Source organism: Saimiri boliviensis, chromosome 11, assembly GCF_048565385.1.
Source record: "Saimiri boliviensis isolate mSaiBol1 chromosome 11, mSaiBol1.pri, whole genome shotgun sequence".
Classification (NCBI taxonomy): domain Eukaryota; kingdom Metazoa; phylum Chordata; class Mammalia; order Primates; family Cebidae; genus Saimiri; species Saimiri boliviensis.
Genome location: NC_133459.1, coordinates 14,189,354 through 14,203,512, shown reverse-complemented (window position 1 = coordinate 14,203,512; position 14,159 = coordinate 14,189,354). Strand labels below are relative to the sequence as shown.

General features: G+C 51.4%; 1 protein-coding gene across 8 annotated transcripts in view; it reads right to left on the bottom strand.

The window, feature by feature from the left end:
• Nucleotides 1–14,159, bottom strand: part of FHAD1 (forkhead associated phosphopeptide binding domain 1) — a 156,541-nt gene that overhangs the window by 64,229 nt on the left and 78,153 nt on the right. For 7 of the 8 annotated variants that reach the window (XM_074380102.1, XM_074380103.1, XM_074380101.1 and 4 more), the window contains 3 exons: nucleotides 10,726–10,809; nucleotides 9,473–9,625; nucleotides 7,922–8,114 (listed from right to left, as the gene is read on the bottom strand). In XM_074380102.1, coding sequence (XP_074236203.1) covers nucleotides 7,922–8,114; nucleotides 9,473–9,625; nucleotides 10,726–10,809 — 430 coding nt within the window. Of the gene's footprint in view, nucleotides 1–7,921; nucleotides 8,115–9,472; nucleotides 9,626–10,725; nucleotides 10,810–13,322; nucleotides 13,431–14,159 lie in introns of all 8 variants that reach the window. The other variant, XM_039474472.2, reaches the window with a different exon arrangement.

Here is a 14,159-nt window from a genome sequence, read left to right as displayed (position 1 = left end):
CCCCCTGCTGCCTTGGCTGGACCCCCTGCACCACATTCCTGGCAGCCCCGCCTGCAGAGGCATCCGTGTGGATAACGCACACAGGAGTGGCTGGGGAGGCATGGGAGTGGAGAGTTTCTTCATGAGAAAGGAGATGGGGTGGACCAAGGGCTGACTGCAGAGAAGAAGACACCCTCGTTAGGGACAGGAGTTGGTGAAGTGGGCTGCTGAGAATGAATGGGAAAGATCAGGAGAGAAGCAGGGTGCCCAGGGCCTGGAGAGCTGAGGGGCAGAGGGTTTCAAAAAAGAGAAGGAAGTGTTGGGCAGCTCAGAGACACAAAAGTTACATAGGTTGGTTACAAAAACCCAAATGTTACAAACCTTCCCAATGTGGGAAGTGTTTGCTGCTGCGAAGAATCGTGGCCAGCACGCAGCAGCCCTCAGTGAACGAACACCTGTGAACAACTGAATGGAAGACACAGTCCAGTGCAATCCCACCCCGCTGGGATAATACTCTTTTTTTTTTTTTTTTTTTTTTTTTTTTTTTTTTAAATTTCTGAGATGGAATCTCGCCCTGTCACCAGGAGGGAGTGCAGTGGCCTGATCGCAGCTCACTGCAGCCTCACCTCCTGGGTTCAAGCGATTCTCCTGCCTCAGCCTCCTGAATAGTTGGGACTATGGGTGCCTGCCACCACGCCCAGCTAATTTTGTATTTTTAGTAGGGACGGGGTTTCACCATGTTGGCCAGGATGGTCTCGATCTCTTGACTTCGTGATCCACCTGCCTCGGCCTCCCAAAGTGCTGGGATTACAGGCATGAGCCACTGTACCGGGCCTGGGATAATACCCTTAACAGTTTGAAATCTTCTTCTCCAGGTTGTTCTTTCGGTCAGATGCTGACATTTTTGAAAAATAAAAGCCCATTGAGCATATTGCATTGCAACTTGCTTTCTTTTCATTGAAAGACACAATGTATCTTGGATATTTGAGTGATTCCTCAGGCATGCAGGAAAAGTCTCTTATTTGTAACAAAGTCTTGCAGAAATAGATACAAACGACTGAGCTTGCAGAGAAAAATGTAAAAAGTCCTTTCTTTCTGTGATTGAAGGAACCCTGGGAAACCAGGCAGGAGGATTCAGCTGATTTTCAAGGTGCAGCTGAAACATTTTTATACTCCTAGGGGAACCACACAGCAAATCCTCCACCCGTCCCACACACTGGACCCTGCTGAGGCTCACCTTGTGGGCTGCACATGACATCACTAAACAACACCGCTAGTCATTTCCCTGATGCTCACCCCACCTGGATTCCCCAGGGGGGATTTGCTTCAGGACTTAGGTCTTAGCTTGTCACTCGTGGGTTTTTTTAGGGGTGGGGTGGGGTGGGGGGACAGAGTTTTACTCTTGCTGCCCAGGCTGGAGTGCAAATGGCACAATCTTGGCTCTCTGCAATCTGTCCCTCCCAGGTTCAAGGGTCCCGCCTCATCCTCCCAAGTAGATGGGATTACAGGCGCGTGCCACCACACCTGGCTAATTTTGCATTTTTGGTAAAGATATGGATAAAGGGTTCTCCATGTTGGTTAGGCTGGTCTCGAACACCCTACCTCAGGTGATCTGCCTGCCTTGGCCTCCCAAAGTGCTGGGATTACAGCACGAGCCATGACACCCGGCATGTTACGCATGTTTTATCTCTTAGGAGGATGTTCTAAGGGGCAGGTAGCCTGGTTGTCAAGAGCAGGGGGTTTGAGGTTGGAGGGACGTCGACTGAGTTGCCACTTGGGCACTTGGTACCCGGGACGCGAGGCTCACTGTCAACGACTCTAAGGAGGAGGCCTCTACAAACGGCTCTTGGCTTCAACCCAGTGGAGGGCTTGGGGCTAAGGAAACCCCAGTTGCTGCTAAATAGAGACAGAGGAGGGGTTCCAGAGGATGTCACCTGGGTGCAAATAAACCAGGCTGTGCTGCCCATGTGCTACCTGGCTGATGGCTACCCATGTTTAGCTCAGATTAAGTCAACAAGTATTTGAGGCTGACAATGACAGCAGCCACCAGCAATTACAAGCTGCGTGTGACCAGCACTGCCATGCGTGTATCCCGTTACTTAGTCCTCACATGACCCTAGGAGACTGGATGGCCATTTCACGAGCAAGTAAATGGAGACACAGCCACGTTACATAACTGCCCACACAGCTAGTAGGGGCACAGCTGAAATTCAAGCCTTGGCAGTGGGTCCCCAGAGTCTCAGCTGGGGACCAACATTACTGTGATACAGATGGGCCTTTCCGTGGTCATGGCTCAGGGCAGCAGTCACATACAGTTTACCTTAGGGGAAGAGAATTCTTAGCTCTGTCTCTGTCTGAGCCGGTGACAGTACTCATCCTCTAGGATTGGGCATGTGCCTGGTACCCTGCTGCATCTTCGAAGGAAGTGTGTGTGTGTGTGTGTGTGTGTGTGTGTGTGTGTGTGTGTGTGTGTGTGGTGGGGGAGGTGAAAGGTCAGGGTCATGGGGAAAACACAGGTGTTAGGATCACAAATACCTCAGTTTGAGTCCTAGCCCTAATGCACCAGCTGTGTGACCTTGGACAGCTTTTTAACATTACTGTGTCTCCGTTTCTTTACTTTTAAAATGAAGGCTGGGCGCAGTGGCTCACTCCTATAATCCCAGCACTTTGGGAGTTGAGTGGATTGCTTGAGCCCAGGAATTTGAGCCTGGGTAACATGGTGAAACCCAGTCTCTACAGAAAACACAAAAGTTACGTGATGTGGTGGCACATGCCTGTTAATCCCAGCTACTTGGGAGGCTGAGGCGGGAGGATCACTTGAGCCTGGAAGGTGGAAGTGTTAATGAGCTGAAATCATACCACTGTACTCCAGCCTGGACAACAGAGCAAGACTTTTACTCGAAAAGAAAGATCGGGTGCAGTGGCTCACGCCTGTAATCCTAGCACTTTGGGAGGCTGAGGCAGGTGGATCACAAGGTCAAGAGTTCGAGAGCAGCCTGGCCAATATGGCAAAACCCTGTCTCTACTAAAAACACCCCCCCCCCCAAAAAAAAAAGCCAGGCATGGTGGTGTATGCCTGTAATCCCAGCTCCTTGGGAGGCTGAGGCAGGAGAAGTGCTTGAACCTGGGAGGTGGAGGTTGCAGTGAGCCGAGATTGTGCCACTGCACTCCAGCCTGGGTGACAGAGCGAGACTCCGTCTTAAAAAAAAAAAAAAAAAAAAAAAAGCCAAGCGCCGTGGCTCAAGCCTGTAATCCCAGCACTTTGGAAGGCTGAGTCGGGTGGATCACAAGGTCAGGAGATCGAGACCATCCTGGTCAACATGGTGAAACCCCGTCCCTACTAAAAATACAAAAAATTAGCTGGGCATGGTGGCGCGTGCCTGTAATCCCAGCTACGCAGGAGGCTGAGGCAGGAGAATTGCCTGAACCCAGGAGGCGGAGGTTGCGGTGAGCCGAGATCGCGCCATTGCACTCCAGCCTGGGTAACGAGAGCGAAACTCCATCTCAAAAAAAAAAAAAAAAAAAAAAAAAAGATAAATAAAATAAAGACAGTAATCTTACCTGCCTCATTGGGTTAGTGGGAAGATAAAGGCACACAGTGCATGTGAAACACCTAACTCAGGGCTAAGTCCCAGGAGAAGCTAAACAACCCATGCTTTCTACCCTTCTCTTAGGAGCTACGAATGCAGGCGGCTCCTGGGAGTGTGTGGGATGGCGGTGAATAGACTGGGGACTCCCTGTCAGCCTCTGTAATGTGAAGTGCCTCGAATCACCTTATCCTAGTGGAGCAATCATAAAACCAGCTTTAAGCCAGTTTCCTCGTTTCTAAAATGAGGATAATGGGCAAATTATTAACTCACAGAGTTGTTATGAGGATGAAATGAGATCATGTATATAATATGCTGAGAACAGTCTCTAGAATATAAGTGCTCAGTAGGGAACGACTATCATCGCCCCCATAATCACCATCACCACCATCATCACCACCCTCCTTCCTCCTCCTCTTCCCTCCTCCTCCCCATCCTTCCTCCTCCTCCCCATCCTCCCTCCTCCTCTCCCTCTTCCCCTCCTCCTCCTGGACTAGCTCTGGGTTAGAAATTAGGTACAAGGGTAGAGAATATAGGGCATACTCGGGCTCACTCGTTTTTCCCACTCTTTTGGGCACTCGGTGCAATATTGCTTATATTGGAAGAGAAAATGTCTTTTCCCATCCGTTTCCTCTTCTCCTGAGTGGACGAAAGATGGGTCCTACTTACGAACCTTTCTGTAATTCTCCGTTCGTTTTTTCTTGACTTCTCAGAACCAGCTAGTTGTCATCACAGAATATGCAGTCAGCAGACCACCATTTCCCCAGTGAGGGTTCCAGAACATTATTCCAAGGGGTTAGTTGGCAGTAAGGGCATCAAGAAGGAGTCCAGGAGTTTGGAAATACTGCCTTCTTCATCCCCTCTTGTAGACCCAGCGTGTGTGTTAACAAGGGAGGGATTCTGCAGAGACCTGCTTCATGTTGCTCAAATCTTACGACTCCATGAAGTCAGGAGAAGAAAACGGTGGTCTGAGGAACGCTGCCTAAAATTAGCCTTTCTTAGCCTTTCCGGAATTACTGGGCCTGAGAGCTTAACTTTACAATCCGCATTTGCTTATTTATTTTTAGACATGATCTCACTCTGTCACACAGGCTGCAGTGCAGTGGGACAATCACAGCTCACTGCAGCCTCGAAATCTTAGCCTCAAGGAATCCTCCCAGCTCAGCCTCATGAGTAGCCGGGACTACAGGCCTGTGCCACCATGTCTGGCTAATTTATTATTATTTTTTTATTTTTTGGAGATGAGGGGTTTCACTTTGTTGCCCAGGTTGGTCTTGAACTTCTGGCCTTAAACGATCCTCCTGCCTCAGCCTCCCAAGTTGCTGGGATCACAGGCATGAGCCATTACCCCTGGCAACAACCCACATTTCTTAACAGTAATATATTGCTAGCTTTATGGACCTAGTCTAGATGACTAAAATGGCCTTGGAAGTGGGAAGGGGACAGTGCACATGTAGTTTGGCTCTGTTATTACCAGGATGGAGATGGGGGTCTTTGTTTTAGTGCCAGTCTTGAAGAACAACCAGAACTCTGCTCCACGTTTGACCTCATTTCAAGTAAGCTCATGACTCTGCCATTATTACAAGAACAGTAACGCCCTCTGCTATATGATGAGGGGAAGGCTTCTGCACAAAAATTAATTGGCTTTGCCTTTGCTTTTTAAGAATGTTACCCCACCTTCTGGATACTTTGGAAGCATCCTGCTGGGGATGTTGAAGCACCAGAGTTGAAAATCACTCCTCTATTCTTATCCATTGCTGCAAGAATATGAAATTGATGCAGGCTCTCTGGAGGGTGATTTGGCAAGGAGTAGCAACAAGCTTCCAAATGCTGGAGTTCTTTAAGGTGCTGCCCTGTGCTCTGTCCCTTCTCCCTCGTTAATTTCATGTAGGTCATGAGCTTACACGAAATCAGGCAAAACATGGAGCAGAGTTCTAGCTATTCTTCAAGACTGAAGAACAAATAATCTTCCTAAGGGATACCTTACACGTGTATGGCTTTAATCTTTCTTCCTATCTTCCCTCCTTCCTGCCTGCCTTCCTGCATTCTATCCATCCATTCATCCACCCACCGACCCAACCACCCTTCTATCCATACCTTCGCTTCCTCCCATCCATCCATCCATCCATCCATCCATCCATCCACCCACCCACCCTAACCCTTCCATCCATCCGTCTGTCCATCTGTCCATCCATCCATACTTCCTTCCATCCATTCTTCCATCCCTCCATCCTACAGATACTTATTAGGTCCCTGCTGTGTGGCACGTGCTCTCCAGGTGCTGGGGATACATCATTATGATCTATCCCCAAACAAGACATCTGGGGAAACAGCGGTCTCTTGGGTGTCTCAACTCAGACGTCTCCAGGTACTTCATACTCATCTTCCCTCAAACCTGGGCCTCATCCTGCATTCCTTGCTCTGAATTTTAGTGAAGAAATCACATCCATCTTTTACACACACCGAACACCTAGAAGTCCTCTTGACTCTTCTCGGCCTTTGCTTCCACCTATCTCCAGTCCTACCACCGAGGCCTGCCGATTTACCTCTCACCCGCCCCTGAATCTTTGCTTTTCCCCCATCCCCACCCTGCCCTCGGGTGGCCTCGTCAGCTCTTACAGCAGCCTCCCAAGTGGCTCCTGGGGCACCACGCTGACCACCCTCCAGAACGTTGTCCACATGCCACCAAGGTGATTGTCTCAGAATGCAGGCTTGTCTAGCTCCTCACTTAAGGCTTTCATGGGCTTCTCTCTGCCCTTAGAATAAAAAGCTTCTGACTAAGGCCCTGCAAGGCCCCCCAGGATCGCCTTGGGAAGCCCCCTCGCCAGGCTGCCCCGCCCTGCCCCATCTCTGTCGGCCCCGTGTGCTCTCCACGCGCCCCCTGCCACCACGCTGCTCCTGCTGCTCAGAATTCTCTCTCTCCCTTCTTTGGCAAACAACTCCTATGCATCCTGCAGCTGCCCTGCCCTCCCTGACCAGATCGAACCCTGCACTTCACAGCAGTTGTCACCACTGAGCTTTCATGTTTGTTTGAGTGCTTTTCCATTAATGCCCACCGCATCCCTCCCCCGAGACCATAAGCCCTTTGAGGGCAGGGACAGTGCCTGTCCCCCCGATCCCAGTATTTTATTATAAAAATTTCAAATGTACGATCACAGTGGAAGATTTTTGCAGTGAACCACACACACACGACCTGATTCTGCCTGTTCCTGACCCTATCATGTCTCTGCTCTGCATAGCACCTGGTGTCTTGTAAGCAAGAGTGCAATAAATCTTTGTTGAAAGAAAGTGGTTCATGCCCCTCCACCTTCAGGTGTATGTGCAACAATGTTCATCTCAGCACGATTTATGAGTGTGAAAAACTGGAAATCACCCAAGTGCCCATGATAGGGGATTGTCTAAATAAATAATGGCATATCCCATACAATGGAATCAGCAACCGCGATGATGTAGGTCTGTGTGTGCTGACGTGGAGGGGCTTCCTGATGATGTACCATTAGGAACAGACCAAAGGAAACTGGGGGTAATGTGACACTATTTTTTGTAAAATGGAAAGTCAACAAACATTTAGTAATGCCTATTGTGTACCAGGTACTATTCCAAGTACTTTCCATACATCACGCATTTTAATAATCACGACACCCTAGGCTGGTGTGGTGGCTCACGCCTGTAATCCCGGCACTCTGGGAGGCTGAGGTGGGGGGATCACTTGTGGTCAGGAGTTTGAGACCAGCCTGACCAACGTGGTGAAACTCTGTCTCTACTAAAAATACAAAAATTAGCCAGGTGTGGTGGTGCGTGCCCGGAATCCCAGCTACTCAGGAGGCTGAGGCAGGAGAATCACTTGAACCCGGGAGGCGGAGGTTGCAGTGAGCCGAGATCACACCACTGCACTCCAGCCTGGGCGATGGAGTGGGACTCCATCTCAAAAAAAAAAAAAAAAAAAAAAAAAAAAAAATCACAACAGCCCTAAAGGTGGGTACGCCCTATTATCCCCATTTTACAGATTCAGAAACAGAGGCATAGACAGGGTAAGTGACGTGCCTAGAATCACATGGCTATTTCCCCAGGAAAATGCCTTGAAAGTTAAACAGCGTAATTAGACTTTGCATAGTTTTGCTTTCATTTTCCCTTCGCCTCTGTTCTGTTTCATTTTCCTTCAGTTATCGTGCCTCACTTGTGTATTTTTTTAAATGGATTATTATGTCTCAAGCAGAGAAGCAGGGGAGTCTGGAGAAGGGAACAGACTTGGCCAGACACCCATGAAGACTTCCTCAACAGATGTCCCACCACGCTGAGCTTCAATGCGACATTTTAGAGTCATGCAACTATGTGAGAAAAAAAGTCCCAGTAACCTTTGTCGGTGCTGGAGGGCGGGATCCCCAGGTCCCGGAGGAGCTGCTCCGTCTCCTCCAGCCAGGACAGCGTGTGCCTCAGGATGTCCAGAACCACCTTCTGGAGCGCCGAGACAGGTGGGCTCACCTGGAGGTGCTGAAGAAGGTCGACCTCCTTCTTCAGGTCACTGCCACAGCAGCACATCATGCAAGCCTGCAGAGAGTTGAGATCATGAGGCGCCCAGGCCCTGTGGCCAGAAACAGCCCCTGATGCCACTTTTGAGGAACAGCGTTCTAGACTCGAAGCAGGCAGCGCCACATGCTGGCCACCCTGGGAGGGCTCAGTTTTTTCTTTTTAAAAATTTTTGGCCGGGATCAGTGGCTCTGGTCTGTAATCCCAGCACTCTGGGAGGCTGAGGCGGGTGGATCAAGAGGTCAGGAGTTCAAGACTAGCCTGGCCAAGATGGTGAAACCCTGTCTGTACTAAAAATACAAAACTTAGCCAGACCTGGTGTCGGGTGCCTGTAATCCAAGCTACTCGGGAGGCTGAGGCAGAGAATTGTTTAAACTTGGGAGGCCAAGGTTGCAGTGAGCTGAGATCGCGCCACTGCACTCTAGCCTGGGAGACAGAGCAAGACTCCCTCTCAAAAAAGAAAAAAAATTATGTTTTGACAGCTTTTTTTTTCTTTTTTTTTTTGGCACTCTAATTTAGACTTTCGATGGTCAAAGTGAGCCCTCTTTTAGGTATATGAGATCCCAAAGCCAAAGTACCATCGACAGTTTGGCTGCAATGAGAGGCAAATGTGGCTACTTCTTTTTTCCATTCATTGGAATTCCTGCCAAGATCAACACGCAGGCTGGTCGGAACGCGTGGTTTCCTGATTTGAAAGAGTGCTGACAAGCCAGCATTTGCACAAACTCCCTAGACAGGAGCTGCTGGTTTCTAGAGAGAGCAGAAGCCACCGCCTGCTCGGATAAACCATGTCCCAGTGTGGGGGGTCGTGGGGCCGTGGCCAGGTCCTCCGATCCCTGCTCCTCCAGAGTCAAAGGCAAGGGTGTGGAAAACGCCCTTTGTGGCTGGGCCAAAAAAGAAAATGCAAATAAAAAGCAGGAATGGGTCAGGTGCGGTGGCCGAGGTGCGCAGATCACCTGAGGTTAGGAGTTCAAGACCAGCCTGACCAACATGGAGAAACCCCATCTCTACTAAACACACAAAAGTAGCCGGGTATGGTGGCGTGTGCCTGCAATCCCAGCTACTCAGGGGGCTGAGGCAGGAGAATGGCTTGAACCCGGAAGGCCGAGGCATGAGCCGAGATCATGCCATTGTACTTCAGCCTGGGCGACAAGAGCCAAGCTCCATCTGTTTTTGGACACACCCCGTTCGCCTGGGAGGCATTTTTGAGGCCCTTTGTTTTTTCTTCTCCGAGAAGTTTCACCAACAGGAGGACAAAGTGGACAGAGAAGCGAAGCACTTCTGCCTAACTTGCTCCAAAAAAGCTGGGCGACTTCCCAAATGAGCGGCACAAAAATCAGACAAAGGGGCCGCGTGCGGGAGGCGCGAGGGGGGGCCACCTGGCAGCTGTCCAGCGACGTCCTCAACTTCTCAATGTTCTCGGTGGTCTCCTCCTGCTTGGAGATGCTGAGCTGGGTCTCCTTCTGCACGGTCCACTTTTTCTGCTGAAAATTGATGCTGTCCTCAGTGACCTGGGTGATTTTCTCTATTAACTGGTGAGAAAAAGAAAAAAAAAAAAAAGATGTAATACACAGGGGCGGGGGGCCCTGGGGGAAAGGGAATGGGAGAGATTCCGTCTGAGTCCCTGTCTCAGCAGGGGAGGACGGAGGTCCTGATACGGTTCAGTGATGGCCCTGGCTCTGAAGGGGGACACTGGTCCTGTCACCAGGGCATGAGTCCCAGGATCAGAGATTCTTTTTTGTTTTTTGAGATGGAGTCTCGCTCTGGGATCCAGGCTGGAGTGCAGTGGCGCATTCTGGGCTCACTGCAACCTCCGAATCCCTGGTTCAAGTGATCCTCCTGTCTCAGCCTCCCTAGTAGCTGGGATTACAGGCACATACCACCACGCCCAGCTAATTTTTGTATTTTTAGTAGAGACGGGGTTTCACCACGTTGGCCAGGATCGTCTCGACCTCTTGACCCCGTGATCTGGCTGCCCTGGATTCCCAAAGTGTTGAGATTACAGGCCTGAGCCACTGCACCCGGCCCAGAGATTCTGTTTAAGATCCAAAGGCCTGTACTGTGACCCTGAGTTTGTTCCAGATTTCTTCTGTGTTGCATAGGGATTCAGAACACTGAGCCTGATATTCTGGGCTCCTAAGCAGAAGGTCAGATTCTCCCGCACCCACCGAGAGCAGCCCACGGCATGCTTTCCCACCTGTGCTGTGACACAGGGGGCTAGAAAGAGTGACAGAAGAACAGCATGGCAATCATTGCAGCCAGACGTCCACCCTCACTGCCGCTGTCAACCTTTCTCTTCTGAAGGAATGCGCCAGAATGCGCTGGCTGCGGGGAGGCGGCTCCCTTTCTCCCAGTGCTAATGAAGTCTGCACATGTGTGTCTGGAGACCAGAAGTAAGCCCGCATGGTTTAATTTGATTTTCACAGACACATTTCAAGGCAGTTTTAACTGGCTTTTACTTTAAAAGCCAGGAAATCCTATAAAATCAAAACAAATCTTTATGGTGTAGCAACAGTGTGAAAAATATGCCACCAACAAAAAACAGAAACATATGCTCCCAGGGTCTGGAATCCAGATCCCCGAAGGAGAAAACGAAAGTGAAGGCGCCACGTGGCAGGGACGGCGGACTAACCTGCTGGTCGGTGACAGGCTTGTCTGGGAATGGCTTTGCCCGTCCGTAGGTGGCCTTGATGACTTGACTTCTGAAGTGCTCCAGCTGTAGGAGAAAGGGGAGCAAAGGGTCAGGGGGCCGGCGGGGGCCAGCCAGTGGGGGCAGCGTTTCCACGGCAGCGTGCGGAAACACCGCTCAGAAGGGTTTGCACGCCTGAACGATCGTTCTGCGTCATCAGAATCTTCCCTGCTCACCGGGAGTCGCGGTACCCACAGAAGAAAAGAGAACAGCAGGCCTTAATTACTCTTCAGGCACGCCTGCCTAACCCGACCGGTGCCTGTGGTCAGTGCACACACATGTCTCAAACCTTCAGAAGAGCCTCTTGCTGCCAATTATCCAATGGGAAGTCTGGGGCCGGGAGCGCTCTTTGGTAATTGCTCAGTTGGCACCAGACTGTGAAATAAATATGGAGGCTGTCAGCCCAAGTAAATTGTGTAGTCAGCAAGGAAGCCCAGGGAGGGGAGAAAGTTCTCTCTTTCTCTATTTCACGCCTGAGCCCATATCGTCCTGAAGACTGTGCCCAGCATGTTCACCTTGGTCTCCCCAGAGCCCGCAACAGTGCCTAGTGTAGAGGAGACACTCAAACACCCAACAAGCCTTCATTAAATGCCTGGACACAGAAACGTCAGCTAAAGCCAAGGGCTTCAACTTCAGGCGGCTTTCACTGGCCCCTCCTGGGTGCTAGTGGTTTCGGGTTAAGGCTGATGAAATAGAAGTGACATTAAGTCCGGGCTTACAGAATCCCAAGTCCAAGGTGTCCTGATTCCATCAGAAGTTAAAGGTAAAAAGGAGCCCGACTTTCTCTGGGAATTTATCAACACGGCAGCCCCCGGCGTGAGTCTCCGGTTACTGGCAAAATGTGGTTATCAAAGGTTCCAAAGCAGAGCCTTGAAGGGACCAATGGGGCTACTGCGTCATCCTAAAAGTCAACAGGGCCCAAGACACAGGTATTTACTGCACAGGGGGAGTCCTAATGGCCAATGTCTTAGGGACATCTCTGGCTTCATGGCCAAGGGGAGGGTCCCAGCTCACCCAAAGAATTGCTTGTGCAGAGGAGTTCCTGTGAATCCCGGCTCCCCATCGCCACCAGGGGCTCCCCATAGGAACGGCTGCCCAGGGCCATTAGGAGGGAGAGATCATCTTAGACGTGGCCTTGGGCCTGGCGTCACTTGCCTGGGGAAGGGCAGACTGTTAGACAGGGAGCAGGGCCTTGGAGATGCAGGAGTGCAAGGCCCTGGGAGGCAGAGTCGGGGCTGGCCCTTTCTCTCTTGGGTGTAGACCTGGAGCAGTCTCAGTACCTCCAAGGCTCCTCCCAGATGACCTTTGCCCAGAGCTGGAACCAGAAGCTTGGCCCTTGGGCAAGGAGCACAGGTCAGGCCTGAAATCAGGTGTGTGTTGGGGGAGGGCGGGCGTAGCCAGGGTGTACAGGGAGAGGCCCAGACGGCCGGCTCGGCGCCCTTGGTAAGGGGCTGGCAGCCCGCAGGAGAGATGGTGCTGGAGGTGACAGCTGTGAATATCTGAACTTTAGTGTGCAGGGACAAAGGCCTGGTCACACCACCTGGTAAAGCTTGGACCGTAGAAAAGGGAACAGCTTTGGGAGCTGGGCTGGGTGCTGTGGAGGGATCCTGGCTTTTAACCTTTTTTGGTAGTTCACAGACCTGCCTGAATCCAGTGGGAGGCCCTCCCTCCCAGTGATAAAAAAGCACACACGTGCACATACACACACATGGCCCTCCCTCCCAGTGATAAAAAAGTGCACACATGCGCGTGCGCGCGCACACACACACACACACACACAAAAACACGCACTTGCCTAAACCATTCTGTGGATCCCCCAGAGCTGTGGTTTCCAGGAGAGGGACCCTTGTGGAGGACTCTAGGGTGGCTGCCCCTGGGGGGCCACATTCCTGAAGGTCTTGCCCTCCCATCTGGGTTCCCCGTTTCCTCTCCCTTAGCCTTTGGTAAAGTCTCGCCTGCACATTCCGGCCCTCACGACTGTGCCACATGTGCCAGGAAGGGCCACCAGCGACCTCAGGCCACAGCATTGGAGAAACGGCACCTAAAGACCAGGTCATAGCAGCTCACACGCGGCCGGGAGCTTCTCCATCCAGTACCCACTGTGGACACTCTGGGGTTTTAGTTCATTAAGAAAGTGGCATTTCCTTATAGACACTGAGCGCAATGTCTGCTGGGGCCTGAGGGGAAGGAAATCTGTGGTAAATGTCAGGACTAAGATCGTTAGGGAGAAGATGCTAGAAACCCCACTGAGGGTAAGGGGCTCGGTTAACTGGGGGCAGGCAGCAAGCCAGGATGGGCTACCTGGTCTGGGGCTCAGGTCATCGCAAACTATTTGAGTGGGAGGCCCCCTGGCAGCGGAAGCCTCTTTAGCGATGTCCACGGGGACGGGGAGCCGCAGCCAGCCTCTGCCCGTAAGAGACGGGAGAAGGAAGGCACATGTCTTCCTACTTCGGGCATCCTCCTCTCTCACCCCTGCCAGCTGCTTGGGTGCAATCATGGGGGAGCGTGGGCCAATGAAGGGGGCTCTGGACCATGCCTACCTGCCCTACTGCCCTCTCCAAATTGATTTTAATGAGGCTCTCTCTGTTCCCCATTTCTTGCAGCTGAAGCAGTTTCCTTCTGGAATCCTCCTGAAGCTTCTCTTCAACCTGAAATGATGATGAAAGCGTGTGCTTGCTGCTAATGTGGTCATAATGCACTCTGGAGAAATTCCTCTAGGATGTCTAATGGCCGTGGGGGGGGTCCCAGATGGATAGGCACAGCTGCAGCCCATGTGGCAGGGGTCACAGGCGTGCACGGGGTGGAGGCAGGCTCAGGGGGCACTGCTTGCTGGGGGAAAGGGCCAGGCCCTGCATCTTGGGCTCTAATCCCAGCTCTGTCCCTAACAAGCTGTATGACCTCAGCAAAGTCATTCACTGCTCCATGACTCAGTGTCCTTGTCTGTCAAATGGGGTGATGATACTAGTTCCCTTTTCCCAGAGTTACTGTGGGGATTTAAAAAAGCTCGGAACAGTGACAGCACTTCATAAGGGCTCTATAAGTGCGTTAGGTGTTGTGACCTAGGACAGGTGGATGGGAGTAGCCACCATACAGTGTCATCCTGACACCGTAAGGAACCGCCGCCCACCCTGGGCACTCGGTAACTGTTACTGCTGGGTTTATTATCATAACTGCTTGTTGTTACCACTTCCAGCACACTTACCAAGGGAAACAGCTCTGGGAGACTCGCTAAGCAATGGCCAGTAAAGAATTGCAGCCTGCAAAAGGCAGCGTTTAAAGCAGGGAAACTTGCCTATGTATCCTGCTTGCTTGGATAGTGGGCAACGCCAGGCGCGCTTGGGCATGTTCGGTGCTGCCCTCTGCTGGCCGTGACAGGA